The sequence below is a fragment of the Myripristis murdjan genome, chromosome 7 (assembly GCF_902150065.1).
Source record: "Myripristis murdjan chromosome 7, fMyrMur1.1, whole genome shotgun sequence".
Lineage (NCBI taxonomy): Eukaryota > Metazoa > Chordata > Actinopteri > Holocentriformes > Holocentridae > Myripristis > Myripristis murdjan.
Window position 1 is genome coordinate 22,527,109 of NC_043986.1, and position 16,024 is coordinate 22,543,132.

At 41.5% G+C, this 16,024-nt stretch overlaps 1 protein-coding gene across 1 annotated transcript; it reads left to right on the plus strand.

Annotated features, from left to right (window-relative positions):
* The first annotated feature begins 434 nt into the window (after positions 1 to 434).
* sypb (synaptophysin b) lies at positions 435 to 13,806 on the plus strand. The gene is made up of 7 exons (XM_030055364.1): positions 435 to 528; positions 1,997 to 2,062; positions 8,220 to 8,344; positions 9,508 to 9,706; positions 9,853 to 10,044; positions 10,177 to 10,501; positions 11,518 to 13,806. The coding sequence occupies exons 1-6, from the start codon at positions 511 to 513 to the stop codon at positions 10,468 to 10,470; spliced, it is 894 nt and encodes a 297-aa protein (XP_029911224.1). The 5' UTR covers positions 435 to 510; the 3' UTR covers positions 10,471 to 10,501; positions 11,518 to 13,806.
* The last annotated feature ends 2,218 nt before the right edge of the window (positions 13,807 to 16,024 follow it).

A 16,024-nucleotide genomic window follows, 5' to 3' on the forward strand; every position in this document is an offset into this window, starting at 1 on the left:
CTATTAAGTGTATATTCTGTTCTCTTAAAGCTATCCCATCCAGTGTTGTGAAATTAACCTCCGAACAAATGCTGACTTAAATGGCATCAAAGCACATCATGTAATGTTATATCATTATAATCATGAAACAACATGTAGGTGGTTATTGTGTCAAATCATTAGACAGTGTTAATGGTTATAGCTAGTGGTTAAACAAGCTTATGGTTCACTGCTCTCTGTCTACCGGACATATAATACACACACATATTGTGATTATTTTGCAGTGATTACAATTTAAAATGATCCGGTCAAGGAGGGTTACCTGTATTTTCTAAGTCTACATGAATCACGTGACGGTCAAGCATCTCGAGCTCCCTTTGTCTCGACTCTCTCTCTGCACGGCTCTGCCCTGGACCAGCGCGTGACGCAGCCCCGCTCTTCCTCCTCGCGTCTTCCTCCCCTGGGCTGTTCCGGATGACGCTTCCCTCCTGCCGCCCCTCTGATCCTCTTATCGGCGAGTAAGCGGCCAAGATGGATGTTGTAAACCAGGTAAGGCTTTGGGGGGAAAATCATCTATTACAACAGTGTTTTTGCCTGGTAGCGTAGAATATTGTGTATTTCCACGACTAATTTTCCTTTGCCGTGCGCTTTAATACAGATGTGTTTTTTTTTTGTTGTTTTTTTTTTTGGTCATTAATGCACCGACCTCTAGGTGAAATAACGTGCTTTCAATCTCTGGGACTTAAATCGCAATTTAGATATTTATCTGAGCACTGAAATGATCTGAAGGCGCGACAGTCCTCGGTGTAATTGGGCAATTTTGCACCAGATGCAGAATTGCATCTCTTGGTGCAGTCGGTGTGATGGAGCGGCCCGCTGACAGTCCAAAAATGTGTAGGTTGTCCAGAGCTCGCTGCAGCAATGACATTCTGCCATGGAAGGAGGGGATGTAGCCTATCACCCCAAGCGATTCAGCTAATTGATTTAGAACGGTCACATCTCAATTAGGTCGCTCTTGCTAAGACAGCAAACACGAATGTGATTAATTTCCCAGGCTGTGTGTTTTCGGATAACCGCAGTAGGCCTGACACAGAATAGAGCAGTCTGCTGAATGTGTTTGGTTGATCTCAGATGGCTCGATGGCTTGTGGTAAAGCCAGCATCTATCCTGGGGATGGAGCGCAGGATATCAAGGTGGCATACTGGCATTTTGTTAGTATTATTGTCGTGCGTCATCTGTTTAATATGGATGTTTGGCAAACCAGCAGCTATGTGCAGAGGCAGTGAGCGTGAGGCTCGGGTAAAAGTGGCCCACAGCCTCGGGCTGAGAGAAAACCATCACTACTGACTATCCCTGTGCGGCCATTTATTGATGCACAGGAGGGACACAGCGCCTTCCTTGCGGTGTCGCATTCACCTGCGCATACAGCTGCTCAGCACCTCCTGAATGAAGTCGCTGAAATCACATTCTGTCATAAACAAGTAGGAAGACTTCAGTCAAGTGTTCATAGGCAGAGAGAGAACCGTGTGATAAGCTGCTTTGTCTAATTGTAATGCTCTCTCTCTCTCTCTCTCTCTCTCTCGCTCGCTCGCTCGCTCCTCTCTAGGCTACTCTCCCTCTCCTTCTCTCTCGCGCGCACACGCACATACACCACAACGTGCGCCATGGAGCGTGTGAAGTCAACATGAAAAATACTGTCGGTGTATAGCATCGTGTGCAGCAATGTGAGCTTTGGCTGAGCTGGTTCAATCACCTTGTTCATTGCCTTGCTGCAGCACGGGCCAAATGTCTGGCAATAAACACCCAGCTGGTGCCAGCAGCAGGTTAGGCCTGTGGTTGGGCTCTGAGACTGAGCTAATTAGGCTCAAATATCTGCCGTGATTTTAATCATCTAACTCTTTTTTCCCCTTTAGCTCAGCCTCTGCTGTCTAATCCAGTTAAAGGCTTGTTTTATTCATAAAAATCACTGAATTTTTTAGAAAACTCCATTTCTGACTGCTGGTTTTTGTTTTGACAGTTGGTGGCCCAAGGGCAGTTCACAATAATCAAACAGCCTTTGGGGTTTATAAAGTTTCTACAATGGGTAAGTCTCATATTTCATATATTTATGTGCTGACTGCAACTTACACCAATAATAATTGTGGGGATTTCTATTTTCCTTTTTCGGTGTTTTAAACATCCTCAGTAACACATCCTTAATATTTCCACAGATGAAAGGTTTAGTATGGATTAACTACTTGGTATTGGTATCATTGTTAAGAATAAATAATGATACTGTGTCCTTTACTGCCAGATTTGTGCCCCTCTGTCACACAGAGGTCATAAAGCTGTGCATGTGGCTTTAAAATGGTCGTCACTCTACACTGTTAGAATGAAAGGTTCACAGCTGCACCCCTTGTCAGTGGCAGTGTAGCTTTTCTGTCAAAAATGTTTTGTTTTTTTCTCCTGAAACATGAACTGCTCCCAAAGTGTAATTATTACATTGTTATATGACCTGAAATGTACTGAGGATAATACTGAGATGTCCCTTTTATCCTGATGGTGAGGACACTGCCCATCCTCCCACTCAGTACCAGCAGGTCTGTGCTGGAGAAACCAGCAGGACACATTATGTCATTGTTGTAGTAACACTCTGAGAGGAATATGAGGAGGATTTAGCAGTCTCAAATCCCTCTTAGAGAGCATAACATATGCACAATGCTGTGTTTTTCTGTTTGTTATGTACATTTAATTAGATGATGATGTCATTTTGTTTATTGAAGTCAAACAACTTATGACAAAACAGGTTTCAAAACATATATATATATATATATATATATATATATATGCTTGAATGATTCAATTCAGTTCAAGAATTGGTAAATGTCTGAATATCACTGTGTACCATTAAACTTTTTTTTTTGTTTTTTTTTTTTTAAATATTTATACCATTATAAATAGTATTGAACAGAGCCTTTGGCATACACACCCAGCGGCACCATGAACCCTGTCTATAATCTATCAGATAAATTAGATTTTCATCAGCAAATTTACAAATTTTTGCAATTCACCACCCATAGGCACACCATAGCAAAGGTAAATGTTTGTCTTTTCTCTCTAAGTCACTGTTTGTCCAACGTGGTTAAAGTCCACACACACCCACTACTGATTATAACATAGGTGGTGCTTCAAGGCATCAGAAATGTCTCAATATAAATTGTTCTCACACATATTTCATCCTTTAAAAGCATGCTTGTATAGGAGAAGCTGAAGGGTTAACAAAATGGAGCTTCTCTTTCACAGTTGTTTATCGTCAGCATTAATAAACAACAGTTAAATAAAGCCAGATGAAAATGTGCAAACCGAAGCAATACACACACAGAGAGAGCTCCACACTGTACTGGGCTATGCAGATATGGCACAGAAGAGTCTGAGGCGTGCAGGGAGTGTTAGCACATGGGTGTACTGCATGACTCTGTAGTCCTTCCCTGGAGCTGTGTGAGTGTGCCAGCATCTCATCGCTGCCTCCCTGGGTCATAGCGAGCCAACCGCCAATCAGCAGCCACGCTCAGGAGGCCAGGGCCCATGAATCATCTGTCAGGGAGTCTGTGTGCCTCAGCGTCAGACGAGAGGAGGAGTTGCCGCAGCTGCTGCTCTCTGGATTTATATGGGCATGCATAGCTAGCTTCCAGTGTTATTTAGGAGGACAGGGGATCCACCCTTCTCAAGTATTTTTTTTTTCTAGTTTTAGAGGCAGTGTTCAGTGGAGAGGGGTGAGCCATGAAGAAGAGCGAGACATGCCTCCGTGTAGTAGAATCAAATCCAAGGCCACACCATCTATAGATGTTTTGGCTAACAAGTGATTTGTTGTATGGTTTATAGATATCACAGCATTTTCCAGCCACTTCTCTGTGCTGCCATTTTTTCACAGACAAAAATACCAACATTTGTCATTCTTATGTTTGCCCCTTATTGCATCCTTAACTTATAGACATGCTGATCAGTTTACATTCTCCTGACTAATTTCTCACTCAGTAATTGACATGCTCTCCTTTGCTGCTTATTCACTGCTAAGTCGCAAACGCAGACCTCGAAATGAATGAAACAGTGTTTTTGAATCGCTGTATGTACAAGCACTGTGGATATGTTGTTCCTGGAGAGGAAGTGAGTAACTGGATCTATGAGTTTGGGCAGTGTCAGCAAGTTAAGTTCACTATGCAGGGGTGAGCAAGTGTGTTTTGCGTTCCCTGGATTGGAGCATGAATATTGCACATATTTGTGATAGTTTGTGTGCGCCATTTGCTGGGTGTGTGATATTAAAATTTAGTGTCCCTGCATGTGTGACTCATGTAGCTTTGCTCACTTCCCCACCCGACTCCCTCTCTAGGGAATAGTGCTGACAAAACCTCGATTTGATGGATGCTGGAAGACATTGAATTCCCAAATAAAGCTGATGTGAAGCTGCAGCCAGAACATCTACAGCACCTCAACAGCCCCCTGTCTCTCCCACTGCAAGGTGGCACTGCCGTCTTAAACAAGAATTTCACCTGCATTCACATTTCTACTCTCTGACTCATTCCCTGCATGGCTGGGAATGAGTCAAAAAAATATGTTGTTTCTCAAATAAGCACATGAAATGAGGGCTGTATTTGCACTGGCAAAGTCCCTAATGGGTAACCAAGGCTGTTGATTTTTTAGTAGCTTTTGTTATTCAGTGAAGGCAATGACGACTCTCTGTGGTTGTTGCTCTAGTGCCTCTGTTGAGGGCTTGTACAGCTGTTCAATGCCTCCCTCAGGTGTGGAGCTCTGAAAAAATCTCTTTCACAGAGTGCATTTTTATTGCTTTAGTTTTAGTTTATTGTTCCAGTGCGTTCAAACCTCAATCACATAAGTAACCAGTAGTGGTTTACACATTGTTTTATACACCAACTGTCTGCACTCCCTTGCATGTGTGTATGTGCAAATATATCCAAGGGTTAGATGAACAGGTTCATTTGTTGACATGTATGCTACTGGGCTGATATTGACCATTAATTTGCTATTAGATACTGGTCAATCACCCGCGACCCTTGTGAGGATAAGCTATTTAGAAGATGAATGAATGAATGAATGGATGATACCGGTCAATCATGTTGTCCATTGCTAATGAGATAGAAGGTCCTTTCCGAACACCGCATCATGTTTATTGTACTTTTCATCTTTCGGATTTAAGTCCTCATCTGCCCTAGAGTTTCTCCTACCTCTGAAGTGTTGTTGTGGGTCATCCTGCCTCGAGGAGCAGCTCATCCACCTAAAAGGATTTGATTAGTCTGGGTTTCAAAGGAGAACTTCACATGATGGCCTAAACACAGTTTCTGTGGCTTTTCTACCTCAACAACAGTAAAAGTCTGAAGGAAAAACATGTTTTGGTGTAAAATTGGTCAAATTTAAAGATATGAAATGTCAACAGGAGAGGAAGAGAGACTGAGAGAAAGACAGCAGTAGACATAGATTGTTTGTCTGTGTGTGTAGAGTGTGTGTGTTTCTCAGCAAAGAACAACAACATAATTCAGTGTACCATCAACAGTAGCAACCAGGCTTTGCCTGCTCAGTGTGTGATGCTGCCAATGGTGTTACCATGGCACCTAACACACAGTGTGCTGCCATTTCTTTTGTCAGTGTGGCTGTCCCTCTCCCATTATCCTCCATCACTCCTCCATCCATTCATCCATCACCTAAAGGTCCAACCCAAAACAGTGTGGTGCCTCCTGTTGAAACTCAGCTGCTCCACGGCTGTTTTGTTGTTATAAAGATTTATTGACTGTGTGTGTGTTTTTTTCCTCTCTTCTTTTGATACACAGACTGATGGCATATGCCAATATGACAGCATGTATTTTGACATTATATATTTTTTACATTTATAATGCCTATAACCAGCAACATAAGGCTGTATTTTGAGTTATGTTTAGGGAAGCTTTTCCTTAAGAGCCAAAGTTCAAGTCCATTTTTTTCCCTCACTTTTTTCATTCCTGTTCACCTGTTTGATCTCTCATATTAATATGATTTAGATCCTTTCAGTGAAATTGTATCATTTCAGTATGATTCAATTATGGCAGCAGCGAGGCCTGGTGGAGAGATCATCACAGAGAATCCACCCATCCACCCACTGTCACACCGAGCATTCATTTGTGTCACAATGTCCCTGAGGAAGACAACACAGATAAACCAGCATATATACACAAACCTGCACACTGATCGCTCTTCTTTATGTCTAAAATGGCTACTGGATGCATAGAAACAAATTCTTGATTGCACTGAGTGTATCATATAGACTGGGTTCTCTAAAATCCTTTGAAGGGCCCTAACAAATCTTATAATCATAAAAATAACTGCAGAAGATTAGCATGTAGCACCAAGAGGAGGTTACACCAAATAGAATGAGATGCATGAAATAGATTTAGTCACTGGAGAATCTAAATTTGTGAAATGAAAAGTGTCATCGTATGCAAGATGTGAAGCGCGCAGGATTATGCAGACATCGCAGGAGTGATGGGTTGTGCAAAGGCAATGATAAATTGCAAATGTATCTTTATAGACCTCGGTCCTGTTATTCTGAATTGAGTCTAAAGGGAACGTGCTATCTGAAATAACGTTACGCTGCCTGTTTTTATAGTCTTAGACAGCTAAGGGTTTTACTTGTGCTCATGAACAAGTGAGCTAACAAGGTCTTGATAGTGACATCAAGAAAAGCCCTTCAGCTACTCCACTGAATGAAAGACGGACCAAGTTATTAGACAATGTGGCCCTATCCACAGTGAATTCACTTGGACGTTTTCTGGTTCATACATCCATGCGCAACAATGCAATGACGATTCAATAATCTGTAAATATGTGCTGTAAATCTGTAAATAAGTCTGCATGTCTGTCTCTTGCTGACATCACAACATTGTTTGAACTGAGATCCTAAGAATAACAGACTTTGGAAACATCACTGCAGATTGTATATACTCTCTCTTTTTCATATGTTTTCTTGAAATCTGTCTATGTCAGCAGCATCAGCCCATCCTCTCACACACTAACACCACTGCTTTCACCACATCTACGCTCATTTGCATTGATTATTAAAACCTGTTAATTAGTCCTCTCCCAACAAGAAGGAGAGAAGGTGTTGGAGACATATCGCTACTGCTAGGTGCAGTGAGAAGACACTAGAAAATCAAAGACCCTCATGAGATTAGAGATAGATGAGAAAACAATGCTCAGTTTAGGCAGCTAATGTGTGTAAATCAGCAAAACGGCCCTTGACACACATTAGCTAACAGATTACTGTAGATAGTTTAGTGTGTTGATGCCTGCAGCAGGTAAACTGTACTACAAGACTAAGTAGTCAGAGGGAAGTGGCGTGTGTGTGTGTGTGTGTGTGTGTGTGTCTGTGCATGCATGTCTGTGTGTGTGTGTATGTGTGTATGGACATGAGGTCACGTGTGTGTTTGTGCATGTGTGTGTGTGTGTGTGTGTGTGTGTGTGTTGTGGCTGGCTTTAGAGTAGCTTGTAGTGCTGTGTTTGGTGACAGATGGTAGAGCACCTCAGTCAGATTAATAGCCGGATTTTCCATCCAATCGGATCTGGCCTGCAGCGTCGGGAGGGTGTGGTAAAAATAGTCTGACTTGACTAATCTGCTGTGTGTGAGAGTGAGTTTATCTCTATGCATGTGTGTTTGTGCAGCACACTCGACTATAGGTGGGAGCTAGAGAATAAGAGCGAACTGAAACGACAAAAAGCCATTCTCGACAGCGACACAAAATCGCAGCTCCAGCACATAACAGAAAATTAACAACAATAAACAGCATTTCTAAACACGCACGCAACATAAATGCAGTTGTAACCATGGCAACAGGTACAGCCTCTGCTCTGTAACCTGCCAATGGTGCTGCATTGATTTGCACTCAGTGTGCTTTTGTCAGCAGCTTGCCATGACTGGTGGAGTGCTGGTCTGCTTGAGACATTGCAGATGGACACTCGGTGGTTTTAAACTCAGCACTCGCCTGTTTGACAACAGAGCTCTTTGTCTACATGAACACTGTTAGACCTAAATTGGACTATAGCAGTGGTCCAACATGTAATCTTTGCTCAGGCAATTACTAGCAAAGGCATGTTTCAGTGATGACACCAGCTTGGTGCTCTCTCCATGTTCTTAGTTTCCTGATGAGATGTGTGATGTAATAAACCATAAACAAGGTCTTTTGCTAACTGTGTCTTTTCCTTCTTCTCTCTCTTCGCAGATCTTTGCAATCTTCGCCTTCTCAACATGTGGCAGTTACACTGGCATGTTCAAGATGAGCGTCGAGTGTAAAAACCGGTCGGAGAGTGACCTAGGCATAGAAGTAGAATTTGAATATCCATTCAGGTCAGTGTCCTGGTCATGCACAGACTGCTGACCAACAAAATCAAAATAAGTCACAAAATACAGAATGTCTTCGATCCACTGAGATTTGGACGTGTATAAACACATAATCCTTTTTTGCCCATCAGAAAACGATACTACTGAAACTGAAAAAGGCATGAGACCAGGAGGCTAATTAATTTGCCAAATCTATTATAGCACAAAGGGCCTCTATTGATGAAATGTGTTGTTAGTGTCACGTAATGTAATTGCTAGTAGATAACAAACGTCCCTACAACAGTGTAATCTGTGCTATCTGGCCTTTGTCTCGTTGCTTCAAAACTACTACACATTTCCTTGTCTTCCTGTGCTGATCTGACCTGCAGCCTCATGATTTGGGCTGATTGGTTTAATTAGTTGGTTGTTTTAACAATGAATTTTCCAGTTACCCTGAGGTCCTCAGTGCCATGAGGAAGAGCAGGTTTAAGATGCCATTTTCCTAATTAAAATGCTTTCTCTCCGTTAGAAACTGTATCTCTCTATCTATTTTTACGTCCACACATGGTATGCAAGACATTATGTCATCGTGGTGGCATCTGTCTGATACCTTAAGAACAGTACATGATATAAACTGCACAGTAACCACAGGTTCCTCCTGTAGAGGGGAAGATCTGTTTTGATTTTGGAGCGCCTTTTTTGAATAAATTTGCATATTAATGAGGGAAACAGAATCACTTAAAACTACTGTAAACTCATTAATGCCTCACAATACAGATGAATATTAAAACCACCTGTGTTATGTGAAGACAAGTATGCCGACATAGAAATATTTGCTAATTGGTGCATTAATTAGTTGAAATAATGGCCTCATTAGCATAACAGACTATGAAAGGACATTAGGCAGATCAAGTGCCTTTTGTTAAAATATCTCCTGCAGTATCTTGTTACAGACTGCATGAATAATTTTGTCACATTCCAAAATGCATAAGGCTACAAAAAGCATAATTATTTTAAGCAAATGTAGGGGAAATATTGACTGTCTACTTATTTAATCAGTCACCCTGCCTTGACCACTGGTAACTTTGACATAATTTCCATGAGAGCTTCTTTGTATAACCAGTTATTTTTCTCTTTGGCCCTGCTCCACATGTTCACTGCTCTCTCTCTCTGCTTGTTGCTGCCCTCAGGCTCCATCAGGTATACTTTGATGCCCCCACCTGTACAGGGGGAAACACCGAGCGTCTCTTCCTGGTTGGGGATTACTCTTCCTCAGCCGAGTTCTTTGTCACCATCGCTGTCTTCTCCTTCCTCTACTCCATGGCAGCCCTCTCTGTATACTGCTTTATATTGGAGAAGTACCGTGAAAACAACAAGGGGCCCCAGATTGTGAGTTTTTGTATCCATTATGTGTCACTCTCATCCTGGATTACAGTATATTCAATACAGAGCTACACTGTTTTTACTACTGTTGGTAGTAAAGGTGTTGCTGACGATGACAGGAATGTTGATGACGCTGCTTTGCTGACCTGCAGGACTTTGTTGTGACGGCGGTGTTCACCTTCATGTGGCTGGTGTCGTCATGCGCTTGGGCAAAGGGTCTGTCAGATGTGAAAACAGCCACCGACCCAGACAGGGTCATTACTCTCATCGCAGCCTGTGACGAGCCGGAGAACCGCTGCCGTGAGGTCTACGACCCCAAGGTGTCTGGCCTCAACACCTCTGTGGTACGTCCCGGGTGACCCTCTATTTGAATTACCAGTCTAGTTCTGTATCCTATTTTGTTCTTAACTCTGTTGACATGAAACAGTAAGTTGGTGCTACAGCAAATACTGACCTGACACCCATCCAATCCACAGGCTTTTGGCTTCATCAACCTGATCCTGTGGGGAGGAAACCTGTGGTTCGTCTTCAAGGAGACTGGCTGGATGGCCGCCTTTGCTGGAACGTACGTCCCATCACAGCAGAAGCAGCCCGCCCCTGACTCTTTTGGCCAGGGAGGCTATGGCCAGGAGGGTTTTCAGCAGGACCCCTATGCCGGCTCCCAGGGAGGCTACCAGCCCGACTACGGCCAGCAGGGAGGCTACAACGAGGGCGGAGATTACACCCAGGGCTATGAACAGCAGCCCACCTCCTACTCTAATCAAATGTGAGCCCGTCCAGTCAAACCAGAGCTGCAGGATGGTGAGTGCACAGATCGATCATCAGATCATGTCTCATAGCCTAAAGCGACTGCACAACCCCCAGTGTTACATAGACCGTCCAGAGTAGTATGAAACAGATCACATTACAGTGTTTTAGTGCTGATGATTGTTTCATGTGGCACTTCTATATGTATGTATATGTATATATGTATATATGTGTGTGTGTGTGTGTGTGTTACTTTTGAAACTTTCTCTCTTCATTAATGTGAGCACAACATTTAATTCATATTCAGTGATGCATTGATAAAGCTGTATTTGTTAGGGTTAGATCCATGTGTTGTTTAGCAGATGTCCCATGCCAATATTGGCCTTTTATTAAATATCAGTCATCAGTTATGTGCTCCATTCAGATATGATGTGGGATTTTAGACAGATAGACAGACTTTTGGGGGGTATCATAGTGAATATGTTTAGTGAACATTCCTGTTTTTTTTTTTTTGTTTGTTTGTTTTTTTGTTGTTGTTTTTTCAATGAAAGAATGAATGCATACATGTCTACTTATGACAAAACAAAATGTTTATATTCATTTCCACAAATTTACTGGAATTTGTCCTCATCTTTGCAACCCTATTCTTAATTTAAGGCCTTCATGTGTCCCATAATTTCCCCTATCATTGAATAAATGCCCTGAAGAGTTCCTGTGTCCTATGATAGGATAGGATACGATACTGCACCGTTACAAAAAAGGAGACAAACAAAACAAGTTAAAAACAGCTTAGACAGTCAGGCTGACTCGAGCAGTTCCAAACCTGCTAAAATAGAAAAAAAAAAAAAAAAAAACATTCTGGCATTAAAATGGTCAAAGTTAAATATACTGAGCAGCGGCACAAATTTGCTATTGTTGAGTGTGTGAGTGTTGCTATTGATTAAGTGTAAATTTACTGTTATCAGCCTTCAAAAACCCATATCAGTCGAGCCTTAGCATTTATTCACATGTTCAACATGCTGTTCATTAAAAGTTGTCTTTCTCTCTTGTGTCTTTCCCTCTCTCCTCAGGGTGACCGTATGATTTTGGAGTGGGGTTCTTGACCACCGCCTACATTTCCACACACCTCTGTTTGTCTGTTTGTGTATCTGTGAGTCGACAGGCGGAGGGAGGGAGGAAGGGAGGGAGGGAGGGAGGCACGGAGGGTGGAAACTGGTGGGACTTGGGGAGGGAGCACCAAGAGGGAACGGGGGTGCGAGGGTAAAAGGGGGAATGGGTCCTTGCTGTAACATGCTGTTTATTCTCGTGTTGTATTTAACTGTAGAAGACAACAGAGGATTGTCTGTTTGGTTATACGAGAAAAACTTGAATACAATACCAAAACATTCATTGATGAACAGTTAAGATAAATCTTGTAATGGAAAAGACTTACATTTATGAAAAAAAAAAATTGTAGTAATATTTAACTTGGGAGAATGTATTTGTCTGTGCTGTGTAAATATCAACATGCTGATATATATTATTATATGTACACAGTTGAATAATTGTGCACTCCATATTAGTTGTTATACAACAAATGTTGAGCACAGAGTTATTCAATTGCATTTACTTTGGTTCTGTTTAGGAGCTCACACAGTTTAGCCCTCTTGTCCCTCAGTCCCCCCGTCACAGATGATTCATACCACAATGATGTTTTTGTTTATTCATTTCAAAATATGTGAACATCGTTTTATTTTTATTTTTCTCATTGTGCTTTTTTATTTGATCAGCGTTAACTGGCGGATATGAAAAGGGACATCACTAGGTAAAGGTCGCTGAAAATGTGATGGCAAATGTTAAAGCCAAAAACAGAGTTAAAAAAAAAAAAAGGAATAAGAATATGAAAAGTGTGTATAGGATGAGTGATGTATAGTAATAGCAGTGAAGATACAATAGCAATGGTTTAAGTGAGTAGTTTGGCTCATTTTTGTTTGTTTTTATACTTTTTTTTCCCATCAAATATCATTGTCGAGAAAGAATTTAGCTCTTGTGTTACACATAAAATTTATAATCAAAATCAAGTTAATGAAAAATGCATAGGGTAATGAAATTTAGTGAGCATGGTAGCATCTGATATTTGCTAATACTATGCTGTTTCCAAAAAAAAATATATAATAATAATAATAATTGCTGTAGTGTGCCATCAGTGTGAAAATTGTGAATCAGGGAAGTGAAAAACTGTTTAGCAGCGTGTTTGTTTATTTGTTTGGATTTATGTAACGGCATCAAACCCGATTTTGTCAATGAACCTTGTCCTGTTTTGATCGCCTTTTCTGTGGTCCAGGAAGTAGTCAGACAGAGTCATATAGTTTTTTAACCGGCGTTTCTATTGCACAGTAATCAATGAAATGCATATTCACATTAACATCTGCTGTAGGTAAAGAAGTGAAAATATACTATATGGCACGCCTGTGCTGTTTTGAAGACCATGCTTGAGCCATGGTGAACAAGTAATATCGTGAAGCGGTCTGAACAATATGTCTCCATTTATGATTCTCCTGTATACCCCCTCCCTGACCCCCTACCCCTCCCGGCCTTCCCCACTCCGTCTTTATCCCTCCTCTCTCTGAAGGCAAGCGAATTTACTGCATGCATCTGAACTCATTGTCCTAAAACCTACAGAGGTTGAGGCTACAAGCTGCAGGAGAGTGTTACATCATACAGTAGAGCAGTGGTATGTATGATTGAGCCTCATGGTTACTACACAGCACACACAGCAGCTCTGCTATAGTCCACAAAAGCACAGAGCAAGTGCTGCAATAATCACTCCTTTCAAGATAAACACACTTGTCCCACTGCCAACCCCCTGCCTGGATGCAAGAGACCAACATGTCAGCCAAATGGTAAGAAGAGACGTGTCTTGATTGGTAGTTTTGCTTCCACAGTGCTCAAAACGAATTCATCTATATCCTGGTCTATTGCACTGTCTTGAAGTCATGCATTTGTTTTTTAAATCAGGGTTCTCCAAATCAGGCAGTGTAGAAACACCTTGCTTTCTCCCCTCTTCTACCCCCCTCGCCTTCCCCTTTTTCCTTCTCTAACCCCAGGTTTCTCTATCTCTCTCTCTCACTGTAGCTCTTATAAATATGCTGAAATGAAATATACTCTGTTGTTAGTGGTGAATGATGTCTTGTGATACTCTCTACGCCTTTGGATAGTGCTGTGTTTATTGTGTATGATGTATTCATATTAGTATTTATGATAATTATAAGTCAGAGAAAGAAAAAAAAAATCTGAGACTCTCCAGAATTCTACCGTATTCTTATTATATGGAATCCATGTGAAACAAAATGAAATAAACTTGAAATTATTCTGTTGAAGGTTAAACGTGCATTTATGCTTGCAGGAGATGGTACACTGGATTAAATGATTTACAGATTTACCATTCAGAAAAGCCACTTTATGCTCAGCTTTTTGTCCCCTTGCTTACAGGTTTGACTTGGATGATGTTTTAAAGCATGTACACACTGGTGAGATTTCTTTATCAAACAAAAAGTAGACAGCCATAAACACCTGATGGATGACCTTGAAAGTAGAAAAAAAAAAGTTTTACTATAAAATGAACTAAACAGCAACAGAGGAATTGCACAGTTGGGTGCGCTTTTGGTTCAGTTTCGTGGACGACTAGACAATGCAGGATGTACAGTAGACATTTCAAATAATGTTTTATACCCCATTTTGCACCGTTTGGTTATGAGTGACTGATCTGCCTCCATGGCGCCACCTAGCGGACGGGAAGGCGAATTATCAGTGCTTTCTCATGCTTGCCAAATTTGGTGATTTTTTAAATTTTTATTTTATTTATTTATTTATTTTAAAAAAAATAATAATAATGTACTTAATTCAGATGTACTAAAAAATGCAGGAAGATAGTAAAGTGCAGTGGGGACTTTCAATGAGATAGATTTTGCATGTTTCTGTCTCTCGCACCGGTGCATGTGTGAGGTGGCAGCTGAGTTTGCACTGAGGGCAGGCCCGGCTCAACAGGATGACTCTGGCACCGTTGCCAAAACAAATATTAATGCGGTTACTCTTGACTACTGACATTTATTTCCGCTGACTCAAATTTCGACTTAATAGCAGATTTGTTATCAGGAGCTGTGTTTCCTCCCCGCGGCCCTACACACTCAGTGAATTCAGCCGCTACTTGTGCTGCCTTCATGGACTGTCGGAAAAAATGGGCTCATAGAGGTCATACATTTCTTGGATATGAACTGCTCAACGCTCAACAACAAACAAAAAAAAAAACAAACAAACAAAAAAAAAAAAAATCTTTTTATCCTTTATTGTTGCACAATATTGGAGTAAATCAAGTGTTTGTCCACAGTACAATAAAAACGATGAAAACTAACTATACATAGTGAAATTTGGGTATGTGGCTAAAGTAAGTACTGAAAGTTTCACAAATGTTGAGTTTTCATAGCAATATGTTTTTGTTTTTTTTAATTATACTTAAGTCCTCTAACTGAACTGGATTTGAAAAAGTAAGAAACTTGGTTTTTACTCGGACCATCTACATATTTGTAAAACTTTCCATAAATAATCAAAGGTTTAACAAATAGAGAAATTCATTTTAAGTTATTTTTGAAAACACCTTGATCTAGCAGTGTGGCAGTGAAAATTAAATGTTCCAAGTCAACCCAAAATGTTTGAACCTACATGCGTTATAAAGGGAACATAATTTCATCGTGCACCTACAGAAAACATTTTTGTGTGTGTGTTGTCATCTCTTCTCAAGTTCACTAAGACTTGTCCAACTTGATAGATAAAATGTCAAGAAAGTAGTTTTTCTGAGTGCCGAGCTGCCCTGAAGTGGCGTTTAGGGGGCGGAGGAGAGGGAACTTTGGTCAAAAAACAAAACAAAACAACAAAAAAAATTAAAGCTGCAAGCAGCGTTGGACGGGCCCTCGCCCCCCCGTGCACGTCGGGGACGGCGCGCGTGTCGAAGCGCAGACAATTCGTCCGTGTGTTCCAGTTTTAAGGGTATTTTTCGGTGCTTTTATTGTGAAAGAGTTTTGGGCTTTTATTTTGAAAGGCCGCGGAAGTCCTAGTGTGTGACCGACAGGACTACTGGCAGCTGTGGCATGATCACACCAAAATGCAGGCACACACACTCACTCACTCACTCACTCACTCACTCACTCACACAAACACACACACACATACGCACGTGCACACACACACACGTGCACACACACACACACACACACACAGACGCACACACACACACACACACACAACGCCAACAAAAACCCACTGGTAGTACATTCGCTGCTGGTGCCCCTCTGGCCACTAGCAGCGCCCCTCCAGCAGATGGCGCCCTTAGCATGTCCTAGTGTGTGACTGACTTGAGTACTGGCAGCTGTGGCATGATCACACCAAAATGCAGGCAGACAGAGAAATCCTCATTCAATCCAATGGAGAAATCCATAAAACCCACCTCTGTTTGAGGCGTCACAGCTCGGTCACCGTTTGAGTGACAGACTTGTTTCAAAGCTTAAACGAGTCACAAGACTCGGATCTATAAATCTCCCATTT